This window comes from Micromys minutus (genome assembly GCF_963924665.1).
Source record: "Micromys minutus genome assembly, chromosome: 17".
Taxonomy (NCBI): domain Eukaryota; kingdom Metazoa; phylum Chordata; class Mammalia; order Rodentia; family Muridae; genus Micromys; species Micromys minutus.
In genome coordinates, this window is record NC_137952.1 from 32,663,153 (window position 1) to 32,677,820 (window position 14,668).

Genomic DNA, 14,668 nt, shown 5'->3' on the forward strand with positions numbered 1-14,668 from the left:
GCTCTCAGTGAACAGAAGATACACTCCTGTCAGGTGAAAGATAGTCCACCACAGACCACATCTGCAGAAAAGAGCCAGAATTCTCCTAAAACAATGAGAATTAGGGAAAACTACTATGTGTGTGGGGAGGGGTAGGGGTCCCCAAATTCTTAAAAATAAAGTGACATTTCCAAGCAACACATCAATCAAAAATCAAGTCATGAGGAAAATTAGTGAAAAGTAAGATATAACATATTGATATTTTTGAGTTGAGCTTAAACATTGCATCGGGTTGGTAAAACACACAAGTAATCAAAGTCTTTTTTTTTTTTTTGAGTCCAATTCAAACATGATGTTAACGGACCATTTCTAGATTATACATTTCAAGGTAAGTCATGACAAATCTTCAGATTAAGCACAATTTTATTAAGTGTTTTAACACTGCAAAATATGTCAGCATATAAATATAAAAGTAGAGGGCTGAGCAACTGAATGAAGCAGTACCCACAATAGACCACACGGCAAGTCACTCGGGCCTCCAACATCAAGGCAGCATAGGTGCCTCAAGTAAATTCATGAGAATACTTTACTCGGGTACAAGGGTACCAAGTACATGAAAACTCGCAGGCAGACCTCATAATGGCTTGTTAGCATGAAGTATTTCCATCCAGTTTCTTGTCTAAATAACTATTCTGAAATGCAGCACATAATGAGTCTAGATTGACAAGTGGGCTGTCAAAGCCACTATCTTGCTGACTAGCCACTGGAGCAGTTAACTTTATCAAAGGCTTCTGACACAGCGAAGATGGTCCTGTGCTGCTAGGTTTCTTGCAATCTGTCTTTAACACATCAGCGCTCTGTGGAGATGAGTGCCCCAGAGTTGAGCCCATCTTCCCTTGCTGAGAACACAGGGTTTCTTTGGGCAGATCTAGAGTGTAACTACTCCGACAGACCACATTACTTTTCTGGGCATCTGGAAGACAACTGGTTGCTGAGAACTGTTTCCAATGAACAGAGTCCTCCAGCATCTCCTGAGTCCTTTGTGACCTATCGCCAAGAAACAGCACATCAGGACTGCCACAGGGTAAAGTACTGCCAGAAGGCCAGGCGGGAGAGCTGCGAGGCCCCACTCCGTCCTTCACTGGAGTGTCCTGAGAGCCCACACCATGACTCTTCTCGGTTTCTGTTAGAGAACCACACATAAATGGCTTTGACCTGGGCATTTCACTGGGACCTCTCGGGGTTGTGTGCACAGACTCTGAGATGAATCTAGGAGATTTCTTTTCGGCACCACCAAGGACGGAACGAGCAGCTGAGTAAGTTAGCGACTCTGAACCAGCTCTAAGTGCGTCTTTCTTCTTGTGCAAATCAAAGCCTTCTTTATCCCAGCATGGAACAAACTCAGGAGCAACATCCTTTGCCAAGATGTCGGAGTGCCTGCAACTCCCATCCCCACACTGACAGTCTGAAGGCAAAGCTGTGGAAGTCATGGGTTTCAATTCTCTGTGCTTTGAATCCTCTGACCGCCTCTGTGAACTGGGTGCAGCCTTCCTCCTAGGCCACTGCTCACACACACTCCTGGGGACAGTCTTTCTACTGTCTGGTTTGCTTTCAACATAATGTGGGATATTCTGATTCACAGCACTCCTTTCTGATCTTTCAACGCCCACCAGCATCTCTGAAGCCAAGGGAAGTGCTACTATGTGCAAAGGAACAAAAATTAGGAGCACAAGAAATAAAGGAGATTAATGCTCTAAAGAGAACAATGTATTTATATTTTTGGGCATTGTCAAGGAAAATGCATCAGTGCTAGACAAGTATTCTACTCATGCCCATGGAAATGGTGAGTTTGTGGCTGAAATGTTAGTTTATGTCATCTTGACACAAGCTGGAGTCACTGGAGAGGAAAGACCCTATTTTCAGCCACTCCATCAACTTTCTTAGTAGGTTCTACACTTCAAGAGCATGCAATACAACATTGTTCCAAGTCTGAGGTCAAGCATGAAGTCTCTGACAAAGAACTGGTAAAGCACTCCCTTGTGAAAGTCTGAACTTTAAACCAGATCAGAGGAAAAACAGCCCCAACATGAAGTTCAAAGACTTGTGTCTCAGACCCTGAGTTGACAGAAGCTGGCTCTACTAGGGATGTGATTTTCATGACTTTGTTCCTCAAGCAAGAAGACTGCTTTCTTGTTACATGCCACCGCCCTTTTGTACCTAACGTGCACCAATCCAAAACTTACACCAGTAACATCTGTGATACTATGAGGAATGTTTCAGGAGCCTGAACAATCCCTGCTTTCAGGTGACTAGAAGCTCGGAAGCTGAATTTTCACACAGACATGTTAAGTGTCCAATGAAGAATTTAGCAGTTTTCTTCTTATATTTCTACCAGTGTTTGTTTTTTAGACTCTAAAGCTGTGTTATACGGTCTCATGCGAGATCATGCTATATTATCTGCCCCTTTAACAGTCTCCGTGGTCCTCTTCTGTATTTATGTTTATAATCAATAGCCCAATACTATCATTCTCCATTTCCTTGGGTTTTTGAGTTCTTATAAGATCAGCAAGTCTCTCTATTTTGTAAAAGCCTTACCCCATAAACAAACTCCATGCTTGCTGATCTTGCAAACTACTTTTAGTATCTGTTTGTGTCTTCTAGCTTTTTCTCTTTTTTGATTTTATTAGACTAACATTTTTTTTCTTAAAAAGGTTCCCTCTAATAGTTTGGAAGTTATATATTCATTTCTATTTGTCAGTGTTCTTAAAGTTTACAAATTTCTAAGAACATCCACTATATTTCTGAATATCTTCAGGTTCTGTTGCTGAAGAATTCCTTTGTCTTAGGTACAGAACCTGTTATCTTTGTTCTGTGTTTGTCTGGTCTTTCTTTCATGGTGATAACACTCCTTAAATACAGTGATTCTTGGTGAAACATTTATCTCTTAGACATCTTCAGTGCAGTGTCTGGCTGTGTGTGCAGCATGACTGTGAAGCTAGTACAGGGGACAGGTATGTTGTAAGGAAGCAGAAAGGCCTGACATCTGACACCCTGGCCACAGAGGGTAACAGTGCATCCCTTACGGCCAAGTACTCAGAACACTGCCTTGTTTCCACTCAGCCCAATGCTAGGGTTGGGGAAGGAAAAAGAGGAAACAGGAGTGGAAAGGGAGGGGAGGGAACTAAAGAGGAGGGTAGAGGAGGAGAAAAGAGGGGAAGAGTTGGAGAGGAGGGAGGTAGAAGGGAGGGGAGGAAATTGAAGAAGAAGGGAGGAGAAGAGAGGGAAAAAATACTATTTTTTCTGTGTTTCAGCATGGTTCTGCACACCAGCTCATCACCCACAGGAACCCATGAGCCACTGCTTCTCCTGGGACACATGATCCTGCATGTGAAATAGGTTTGCTGTTGCTCTGACTTGTACTGTTAGGGGACAGTTTGGAGCCAAGGTTTCCCATTTTCTCAAATGCTACCTTTTCGGTTTCAGGGGTTCCCTACTGTTTCTGGTCAAAACCCAGTTATAATTTTGCCTTTTCTCATGCTTCATTATTTATAATCCTGTCTATGGTTTCTTGTAATGGACAAAACCGAGCTGGTTGGTGAGGCTGCGCAGTCTACCTTTTCATACAGAAACCACCAGGAAGCCAAATAAAGAGGAGCGCGAATTCACCTGAGCGGCCCGCCGGGGCACAGCTGACTCTGCAGCCTGACTCTGCAATCGTCCCCAGAACCTCCGCCATTGTAGCGAGTTTGCTAGCAGCATTCATGATCTTCTTCTCAGCCCTGCAGGTGATTCCAGGATATAAAGTCAAAACTGTTTAAATGAAAAATAAGAGACTCCTCAGCCCTGGGACTGTTTCCTAATAGCTCTGCCAACTGTGAGGGGAACCCGGCCTAAACTTCTCTTATGATCACATAAACAGTTGTGTGGTTAAGGAAGTGACAGCACGCCTCGCTGGTGTAGCCGGGACTCGCAGGGTATACCAAACTCACTTCTCTTCCTTTCCATCGTCCTGCAAGATCTGCTGAAGGCAACTCAGATAGTACTTGTGCATCTTCCTCGCAGTTTCCTGCCGTTCCCGGAGAACTTCCGCCTTTACCATCTCGGCAGCTCTCTCCTTGCTCTCCTGAATGTATCGAAGCATGTCACCTGCACGGGTGAAGAAACCCCAAGACAGGAGGGCAAATCTCAGTTTTCTAGCAGATGAGGTGAAGAAAGCATAGTTGAAGCGTTGTGTTTTTTATGCTCTTTGGAACAGTTGACAATTTTGTAATCTCAAAAGAAAATCGCTGTTAGACCTAAGATGGTGGCAGCTGCACATGGGAAGCCAAATAACATGTTCTGTCATATTCCAAGAGACTCAGGTAAAAGGAAGACAGTGAGCAGGAAGCACGGGCTCTACTGTTCATGATTTCAGTAAGAGAAAAGAAACACCCAGAAAGAGAGCTCAGAAAGGTGCCAGAGAGGAAGAAGACCTGTGCTCTTCTTGTGCTGAAAGGCCAGTGCTCAGTAGCGTTTATGAACAGTAATAAACCCACAGAGGAGGGAATAAGATGTTCTGCAGAGTGGGAAGGATCATATTCCCATGTGAAATTCACAGAAAATCATAATCCGTACCTTTCTCTTCATCAACATGACTTTTGTTGGTACTACTTGTGGTTAAGCTAACAGAAAACTAAACCTATGACTACATTCTGCACATGGATGTCGCCACTTAGTTAGAGTAGGGATGCTGGCTCACACAGGAACTGCCTGTCAGTGACACCAAGCATCTGAAAATTCACCCATGCTGTGCACTTGTGCATTTAGAACACAGACGTCTCTACTCTGGAGATGCCCTGGAGATGCTCTTACAAGGTGGGCAGAACTGGCAAAACCCTGGCAAATCCACAGCTGCTTGAAATGAGGAAAAATGACAGTGACTGGACGCATCTTGCCAGTTCCTAATTCTACAGTAGGAAGTACTGCTGATCTGACTTGTGTGACACGTCCTCCCTCCTCCTCTGGCTCGGCCCCTCGGCCTGCACAGGAGGCAGAGGCTCTGTCTCTCAGCATACCTAAGTCTTCCTGTCCCATGTTCTCCACTACACATTACTATGCTGGAAAGATAGTCTAACAATTACTAAAAAGTGATAATCAACAGTATAAAAGTAATACTCTTGGGAGCTAGAGAGCTGGCTCGGTGGTTAAGAGCACTGGCTGTCCTTGCAGGAGAGCAGACTTTCGTTCCCAGCACCCACACAGTGGCCCACGATCATCTCCAATTCTAGAGCCAGAGGATCTGACACCATCGTCCAGCGTCCACAGGCAACAGACACACACAGAGAAACACATAAAATAAAAACCTGTTTGTATCAGCTAGTAAAATGGCAAACCCTGAGTTTCCACATCACAACAGTGCAAAAAAAAAAAAAAAAAAAAAAAAAAGACCCACGCCAGCAAGGCTCTTGAGAATCTCTTTAGAGACTTACGTTTAATTTTTTTCACAGCTTTAATGTACTGCCCACGGAGTTCTTCCAAGGCCTGCCCATTGCACAGCAGCCAAGCGTTCTCAGCAGCTCCTGCAGACAGGGACCTAATAACACACCAGATTGAGTGGAGAGCCTCACTTGGAATACAGAATCTATAAGACCACCTGAGCCGTCCCAGCACTGCACACAAAGGGGCTGCCCCTGTTCAATTATTTCAAGTCAGACGAAGGCCAGGAAGCAGGGTGCTCGCTCAGCACCCATGAAGCCCTGGGCTCCATCACCAGAAACCGAGTGTAGTAACACACAGCTGTGTTGCCAGCACTCACCGGACTGAGGCTGAAACAAGGTAATTTTGAGCTCCATTCGAGGCTAGCCTTGGGAAAGATTAAGCCTTGTCTCAAAAAGAACAACACAAAGGAAATCAACATGATGATTGCCTCAGAAAATATTTGCAAATCCACATGAGGGAAATGTACAGAGCTACTGAAGAGCACATTGGAGGAGGTCCCTAGAGCACAGGGAAATGCGTCCCTAATCGTGATAGTGAAATTACAATAATCCCCAAATCCCTTTTTAACACTGAGCACGTCCAAATAGCCTAAGTGATGTACAACCACAGAGTAGTATCAGTCTTTCCTGTGGATGTATTTTAAGTGAAATAACGCAACCATTCAGGGTGACATCTCTCCTGCTACTAAGGCTTGTATGACCTGGACATTTACCGTGGTGGTGTTCTGCAAAGGGCCCTCAGTGCCTCCAGTTTCTTCTTCATGTCATGGTTCTCCTCTACCAGTTCTTCAACTACCCTGCTGTTCTCCTCTGTAACAGAAAGCCGCCGTTAGTGTGCCGCGCCTTCCTGCAGTTCCTATGCAAGGGCCTTCAGCACTGCGCTGAGCCTTCCCTGTGACAGTGACTGAGCATCTAAAACCTGTCTCATCTTCCTCTCCACTGTACACATCCTGAACCGTGTCCAGCTGTCCGTGTGCATGTGACGAGCTTCCCAGCTGAATGGAAGCTCTCCAGAGCAGGTCTGCTTTGTCTGTTCTCTTGCAGTACAGCGGCTAAAACAGCACTGCACAGGGTACGCAAGAGTTCTACCACTGAGCTACATTCCCCACAGAGGTCTACTGGGTTTTCTAATTCTATGTATACTTGGCTGCTAGCTTAGAGTTTATGTTCATATAAACCATTCTTGAGCAAGAACCTCAATATAAAAGAAAAAGAAAATAATCTAAAGTAAGTACCATGTTTAAAAAATAGTGTGAAGTGTTCAGGGGAGGCTGACAGAACCCAGGGGCTCTAGCCGAAGGCGTGCTTACAGATGCTTGACCTGGGGTTCAGTACTAGTTGGATGGACCTGAGCAAAGTCCTCTTCCTAAGCCTGAGTTTGTCCCACGTGTAAAATGGGGACAGCGTTACATACCTTACAGGTTACACCACGGATAAAAAAAAGTGCATCAAAGCCCTTCGAGTCCTGGCAATATCAACGGTCAGTAACCGTGAGCAAAGCCACCCACCAGCAGACCCAGGCACTAAGACAAGCAGTGGACTTCGCCGCCATTTGCACTTGCTCTATTAGGTTCTGGTAAATGCCATCAAAAAGAAACTATAAACAAGCAAGCATACCTGCAGGTTTCACATAACAGACTTAGAGACAAATAGATTTATAGCTTTATATGCAGCTACAGCTATCAAATGCCTTTCTTAAGTTTCGGACCTGGCCCTTTCCTCAGCCTGTTGTTTTCTGAGAAGCACCACCTTCCCTGGAGTTTATGAATTATTTAAGATTTCAGCTTCAAAACTCCCAATGCAAAATGAATACTTTATACCAGGTGTGGTGACACATGGCTTCCACCTCAGAGGTCAGGGGCCAAAGCAAGCGGATTTCTGGGAAGCCAAGGCCAACTTAGCCTATAAAGTCAGTTCCAGGCTAGCCAGGGCTCTATAATGAGATTCTGTTTCTAAATAAATAAAATAGCTATTCTGTGATCACAGTGTACAGTGCTAAGATTACTGTGTACAAATTACAGTTACTGAGCAGAGTCTGGCAATAAGGTATTACAATGCAATCAGTTTTTAGCTGCCTTACGAAGGCTAGACTACAGTAGACTTCCTAGACTACAGTAGGAAAAGGAAGCAGTAAGGCAGAGAGGTGAGTGTCAGCCAGGTAAGCCTAGAAGTGAATGAAAACTAAGTGACTGCTTGCTTGCCTCTCCCCACCCCCACACAACTGTCTGAGAGCCTGGTATTCAGGTCTGAGGCTTTTAATTATTGTTATTCATTCACACATTTACTGTGTACTATATTGTGGGCACTAAGACTCTGAAGACAGATAAGATGAGGCATATCCCGGAACCTCGAGAAACAGTTTGGATGGTCTCCAGCACGTAGGATACAGGTCAAAAACAGTGAGAATGAAGAAAGCCACACAGAAATACAGGACCACACAGCTGTGCCCGCTTCTCACAGTTCGGGAAATCAAAGAGGATTTTGCAGGAAGAGCATCTTGTGAGTTAATCCTAGAGCATGAAAGTTAGACCAAGGACTGACTGGTAGGGTCAAGTTCACATGACAGTGTGATGGCCCAGACACCAAGAAAACAACTGGACACATTTCAGTCGTACAGTCAAGAGAGCAGGTGAAGACCAGTGGTGAAGAGGAAGATGTAAAGCCAACAGCTCAGGCAATGGGACATGGTAGCAGATAACCCTGACAGCATGCTCAAGAGGACAGGATAGAAGCTGGCCCAGACCCACATGCTCTATTTATGCTAGTCCTGCCTCCCAGAGTAAAACTTGACTTGCAAACACTTCGGATTTCTAGTGCCAACAGCTCAGTCTGACACATGCGTAGGCCTTCCATGCCTGATCAATCAAGAAAGGAATGTTAAGCTCTTAAATTCAATTAGTAAAGACAGACCAAAACTGGCTTAGATTGACCCCAAAAGAGAACTGGTGCCCGTATCAACAAAGCATTCCATCTGAACTTTTCAGCCAGGATCCACCAGCCTCCTACAGTGGCAGTGAGCGCTAACCTCCAAGTTTCTCCACTGCGGCTTTGTGTGTCCTTTCTAAATGCTGAAGGTGCCTACGGCACTTCTCCACTTTCCTTTTCAGATCTTGACACTCCTGCTTTTCCTTTTCAAGTTCTTGAAAGCAGTGTCCACAGCACAAATCTTTAATTTCAAAGATCTTTTTATCTGTAAAAAACAAATTAAATGATACAAGACCTTTTTATAAAACTGTTCGGGTTAAGGGCAAGCAAGAAAACAGGAACCCAGATGGCAGAACACATGACCAAAGGCCACAGCATGGTTCAAAGAGCAGGGTGCTCAAGAAAGAGGCGGGGCCTAGCTCCAGTCCCACTGTTTGCTGGATGGTTACTTAGCCTCCATAAGGCTTAACGTTCTGATACACAGAACTCGATAACAGCATCCAGTTTAAGATTGCTATAAGGCTTAACGCCCAGACCTTAATACTGAATACCATTCATTCTCCATAAAGAGAACTAGAAGTTTTCAAGAAATGGCTAACCTACAAAAGAGAAGATGGTGCATACAAAATAAAACAGAAACACCTCGCTCGCCAAGACAGAAAGAAAAGAACTGAAAATTAGGAGCATGGGACAAGGACATAGGTAATAAATAATCTGAAAGGTCTCCCAGGTGAGTCTGGCCAATTTGAGCAGAGATTCAATACACTAATGAATTGTAAGATATTGAAAAATAAAAATATGTGAGTCATACATACTGACAAAGATGAATAGATAGTTGGATGAATGGTCCAGTAGGCAAAGTTTTTGTTTATTATAAAAACATGCTGAACACCAACGAGTAAATACAGACATGTTTGGAGTTGAAAGAAGTATCATTTTGCAACAAGTACTGTAAAGAGAATGAGGGAAGAACCAGCAGTGAGCACCACACCTAGGAGGAAGCTTTAATGAGAGGCCGTTTGCGTGGTCCTCAACGTGCTCCCTATGGGCTGCTGATGGAGGGAGGGCAGTAATTATACGACAAATACACTGTAACACAGTTTCTTGTGACCAGGTGATCAAAATTAACCTCAACAATAAAAGAAAAATGGACGACATGTGCTTCCAGGTGTCACACGACAGCACCAGAGCAGTCTTCCTGCCAAGAAGACACAACCTGGGTACAGATAAACTCCAAGTGAATAAGGTCTGTTTAAGAAAAAGAATGAAGGGGACTAAGAGAGAGATTTGGTCCTCGACATTTCAGGGAGGACAAAGGGAGGAAGTGGGAAAGGCCTGCAGCAAAGAACATGAAGGCAAGTACATAAGGCCTCTGGCAAACAAGGGCAGTGCAGAGTGCTGTGCCAGGTGCTGTGCCAGGTGCTGTGCCAGGCAGCCTGTGCTCAGCTCACCAAGGGACGAGATGGCAGGCTGACTCCTTAATGTTAAATACACTGTACTAGGAGCATGCAAAGGAAAATCCCTATAACATCTGAAATGTAAGTACACACACACAGAGAGAGAGAGAGAGAGAGAGAGAGAGAGAGAGAGAGAGAGAGACAGAGAGACAGAGAGAGAGAGACAGAGAGAGAGAAAAGAAAATGCAGACTGAGGCATTTAGGCATAAAAGATCACAATTATGTATGTATGACACCCTCAGATAGTTCTAAAACGAATGGCATTATGAACAAAACAGAAAAAAGTCCTCAACAGCTACAGCTAGCTAAATGAGTGTTCTGTGAAACTTTTTATTCTTGTAACAACCTTTTAAGCTTGAAATTAATGCCAAATTTGAAAATTCATTTAAAGTGTTTGGGAGCCATAAACAAAATCCTTTGGGATAGTATCTGGCATACAGTAAGAACATAATAAATAACAACATTGCTCTCAGCAACACATAGAATTTATAAAGCTAAAGTAATACAAAAAAGTGTTAGGAAAGAGAACTAAAAAGAATCTTCATACAGAGCCTCTGGTCTTCAGCCCAGGCCAATTACTGCCACAGGAAGCTGAGTCACACCTAAATCTTATCTCTACCATTTAACAGATTACAACATAACTCTCCAGCTATTGCAAATGTAGAATAAAAACAAAACACAAACTAGGATCTAATTATCATCCATCTGCCTAGAACCCCGAGGTGAGGGGAAAAGTTCTGATGAGGACGATGATAAAAACACGGGACAACTCAAGATCAAGGGAACGTGCCTGAAGTGAATGGGGGTGTGGAGCCAACACTCAGGATTTGCCCTGACAACTGTCAGCTCTTTCCAGGTTATACCAAGATGGCAATTACGAAACGGAAGGGTGTGCTGTGCGCAGGACAGGGACAAACACAAGGAGTCAGTATGCTAGAAAGGATGAACTCTTATGAATTTGTCCGTAAGTTCAGAAGTCTCCGTGAATAGGCAACAGCCTGCTATTCCCAGGTAAACTCCTGACGATGAAGGGCTTTGGTACAGTACACGGTGAAAGTTACTTGGGGCTGGAGAGATGACTCTGTCATTTAGCACACTGGCTGCTCTTCCAGAGGACATGGGTTCGATTCCCAGCACCCATATCGGGGCTCACAACTATCTGCAACTCCAATTCTGGGGGATCTGATGCCCTCTTCTGACTTCTGTGATACACAGAAGTAAAAGCAGGCAAAATACTTGAACAGATAAATTTAAAATTTTAAAACTTAAAAGACATTATCTGAAAAAGTTAGAATCTTACTGCATAAAGTGCTGATGTGTTACCGTGTGCTCTGCTCTGTGTCAGAAGCAGGCAGAGTGCACCACTCCTGTCCTAAAGTCTGTGCAACCAAAAAAATGGTCAAAACCTATGAGAAAGATTTCCATGATAAAACGCTGGCAGGATGGTGCAGTAGTAGAGGCACTGCTGCATGTACCTGACTGCCTGAATTTCACCCCTAGATACCATAGAAGAATGGACTATAAAGTTGCCCTCTGACCTCCACACATGCACTATGTATGAATACACGTGTCCCCACCCTACCACTGCATACACACATATACACATGGAACATAAAAATATAAAAGAGAAACAACCTAGAACAATACGGTAGGGAAAATGAATAAACAACAATAAAAAATACTAAGGAGGTTTGAAATAGCCATAAGGAATCATAGTGTATATTTACCTAATATTACATACACTATATGTATGTGCACACACTCATACATACACACAGCATACATGAAGTCATGACACATGGGAAGAAAATAACCTCCATGAGTCATACATTTAACAAAAGCCCAGTACATGGGAAACCTTTTGAGTTTAAGTTGTCATGTTAGTCCAAGAGACTCCCAAACAATGCAGCACTGCCCTTAGCTGCCTCCTGCAGTTGAAGAAAGTCCCTGTTGCTGAAGACAACACACACTTTGGGGGATTTGAGCTGGATCCAAACTGCACGTCTCCTCCCTGAAAACGAGCGTTCTTAGTACCAGATGTTGACACACAAGCTGCCAGGGGAGGAGAGCCGTCAAACGTCCCCCCAGCTGTCATGCCCACAAACCACAACACCGAGCAACATGGCAAGATATGCCTAAACGTGCAATGGTGGCGGTAAGCAAGAGCTGGACTAGGAGGCGCTCTCAACAGGAGGGAGCCATGCCTGATACTGCAAGCTGTGGACCCGAGACCCTCTTCTACTGCCGTACTAACCCAGTGTAACTACTAACTAGTAAGACCCATCCTCACACCCACAGGGAAGTGAGGTCTCACCTTTCCTCAAAGAATATCCTTTTGCAGAAGCCACAACTGGTCAAAAATGCAGAGAACAGCTGTTTGGGAGGCACCCATTTCTAAATGATGCACCCACAACACAACGCCTACACCCATGGCTAAGGGAACATCATGAAAATGAAAGGGGGGAAGTCTACTGTAAGATTATGTTTCTAGATATGACAGGGAGCCTACACTAATGAAATCTCCACAAGGCCTGAACTTCACAATACCAGGTGACACATCAAAGTAGATAAGATGTCTCACATGGTCCCGTCCCAGCCAAGAGCTGTAGCAACTAAGGAATGCATAAGGGAGGGAGGGAAGAAGAAAGGGAGGAAGAGGGGGAGAAGGAAAAGAGAAGATAAGAGAGAAGGGAGAGAGGGAGGGAAGAAGAAAGGGAGGAAGAGGGGGAGAAGGAGGAGAGAAGGGAGAGAGGGAGAGCAGAAGAAAGGGATGAGGGAAGAGGAGAGAGAGAGAGAGAGAGAGAGAGAGAGAGAGAGAGAGAATGAATAAATCAGTCTTTCCCAGGAATGAGTGCTCAAACTCATTCAATGCTCTATCCAATACTAAATGGTCTGCTCCGAAATCAAATACACTTAAGCAACACTTAATAGAATCAACAGGTTGCAATTATCTATTTGTTCTCTCTCTCTCTCTCTCTCTCTCTCTCTCTCTCTCTCTCTCTCTCTCTCTCTTCTCTCTCATACACACACACACACACACACACACACACACACACACACACACCAATAATAATAAAGTTAAAGGAAGAAGGGAATGAAGGAAGGTGAAGGAGAAGCTAAATGATGTAAGTGTATCTTAATTAAATAAAGAAGAGAAACAGCTGAAATAAGTCTAAGGGATCTGAACGCATGCTCTCCACCATTTACTGTTTAGCAATTCTTGGATGTGAAGCCCTGTTTCTCAACAGCTTGGACTAACTGTCTGGCTGGTCTAGGTAGCTCTCACTCTTCACATTGTAAGACCCATTCTTGAATGGAAGGAAGTGCATCAAGATAGAATAGGGTCTGAGTGAACCGTGTCCCTAAACAGGAAATCAGTACCAGCTTCCGCTTCTGCTTCCAGCAAGGCTGAGGTCTGAGCACCGCGTCCAGAGGTGGAGACAGGAAGGGGCGCTGGGACCCCAGAGTCTTCTTGGCCGGTGTTCCAGCTGACAGCATCTGCAGAGGTCCTGACCACATTTCTCTGAAATAAATTGTGTTCATACTTAATGCCTAGGGGAAACATCTACACATATTTGTTTAAAATTCTAATACTGAAGAATAAAGAAGTATAATTCTAATATTTAATATTAAAAGTATAAAAGAAAGCACTGCCTGTCAACAACCTTGCTTGTGTCAGCAGTAACCCTCCCTCTCAGGATGGTGTAAGAATAGCCACCGTACCGATGCTCAGGCCCCCCTGTCTGGCTGGACCATAGAAGACAGTGAACAGTGTAAGACTTATCTGAAAATCTAGCACACTTCACTTTCACTAGTTGCTATGATACAAATATTTTACTTCCTAACATATTCAAAATAAGAATTTTTACATGTTCTGCTCCTTGGCAAGAAAGACCACTTGAATGGCAAATTAAAGACAGACGATGCTTATAGAGATGAACCTTTCGCACAAGCCCTTCCCTCACTAACACTGAAGGCTCTTCGTGCCCACCACTCTCACGGGCGTTACACTTACTAAGTTAACTGGTTCTAAAGCACTATTTCCAGATAATATTTCCATTTTCTTCTGTCCATTAAGAACTATCTTATTTGTATCATTTGATAAAACAGTTTATTAAAAATTTCTCACTTCCTGCACCCTTTCTAGACCTTTGTTGGGGGAAGGGGTGGGAAGGTCTATTTCAATTTCCATGAGCAATTCTAATTGCTATGGGCTTAATAAACTATAAATCAGTCTTTTGTACTTATGGAAAGTATAGTGGAAAAGTGGCATTGCCAACCCCCCCCCCAACCCCCGTCCTGAGCTGTGCTCGCTACAAGGCAGCAGGTCACATGCTGCCTCCGGGACAAGTTGGAGATCAGGCATTTCCAGTCATCTTCCTCAGGAAAGGAATTCGACCCACCCAAGGACAGCTGTGAACATCTAAACTCTTAGCCATGAGTCAGACAGGTCACACAGATGAGCCACTGCTTGTGCAATTAGGAGCCCTGAAAGACCTCCTGAAGGATTTTGCATTGACGTAAATTTTTCAATATAAGAAAAGACAAAGTCCTGAGCAACTGAACATCTATAATAAGTATATGCAAGTGAAAGGTGTTGCCACTTGTTGCCTTCTAGAGTCTTTCTGAAAACATTGGCACGATTCCTTCATCACCTCTAATCGTAAAACCTGCTATTTTTCTTATTTTAATCCCCCCCCCAATATTCTCAATGAAGTATTAAGCAATGCTCTTAGGAAGTGATCTTGCTGGTCAATACTTATTATTGATGGCGACTATGCAATGACTAGAATGAGGTGGACTGGCCACATCGGTTCCTCTGGCTCTCAA

The 14,668-nt window shown here is 44.0% G+C and overlaps 1 protein-coding gene across 1 annotated transcript in view; it reads right to left on the reverse strand.

Annotated features, from left to right (window-relative positions):
* Positions 1-417: 417 nt before the first annotated feature.
* Positions 418-14,668, reverse strand: part of CEP152 (centrosomal protein 152) — a 54,633-nt gene continuing 40,382 nt past the window's right edge. Inside the window, exons 22-28 of the mRNA XM_080930855.1 lie at positions 13,220-13,361; positions 8,482-8,646; positions 6,170-6,266; positions 5,448-5,551; positions 3,969-4,125; positions 3,646-3,758; positions 418-1,678 (exon numbers count right to left, since the gene is read on the reverse strand). Coding sequence (XP_080786981.1) covers positions 627-1,678; positions 3,646-3,758; positions 3,969-4,125; positions 5,448-5,551; positions 6,170-6,266; positions 8,482-8,646; positions 13,220-13,361 — 1,830 coding nt within the window. The 3' untranslated portion in view covers positions 418-626. The remainder of the gene's footprint in view (positions 1,679-3,645; positions 3,759-3,968; positions 4,126-5,447; positions 5,552-6,169; positions 6,267-8,481; positions 8,647-13,219; positions 13,362-14,668) is intronic.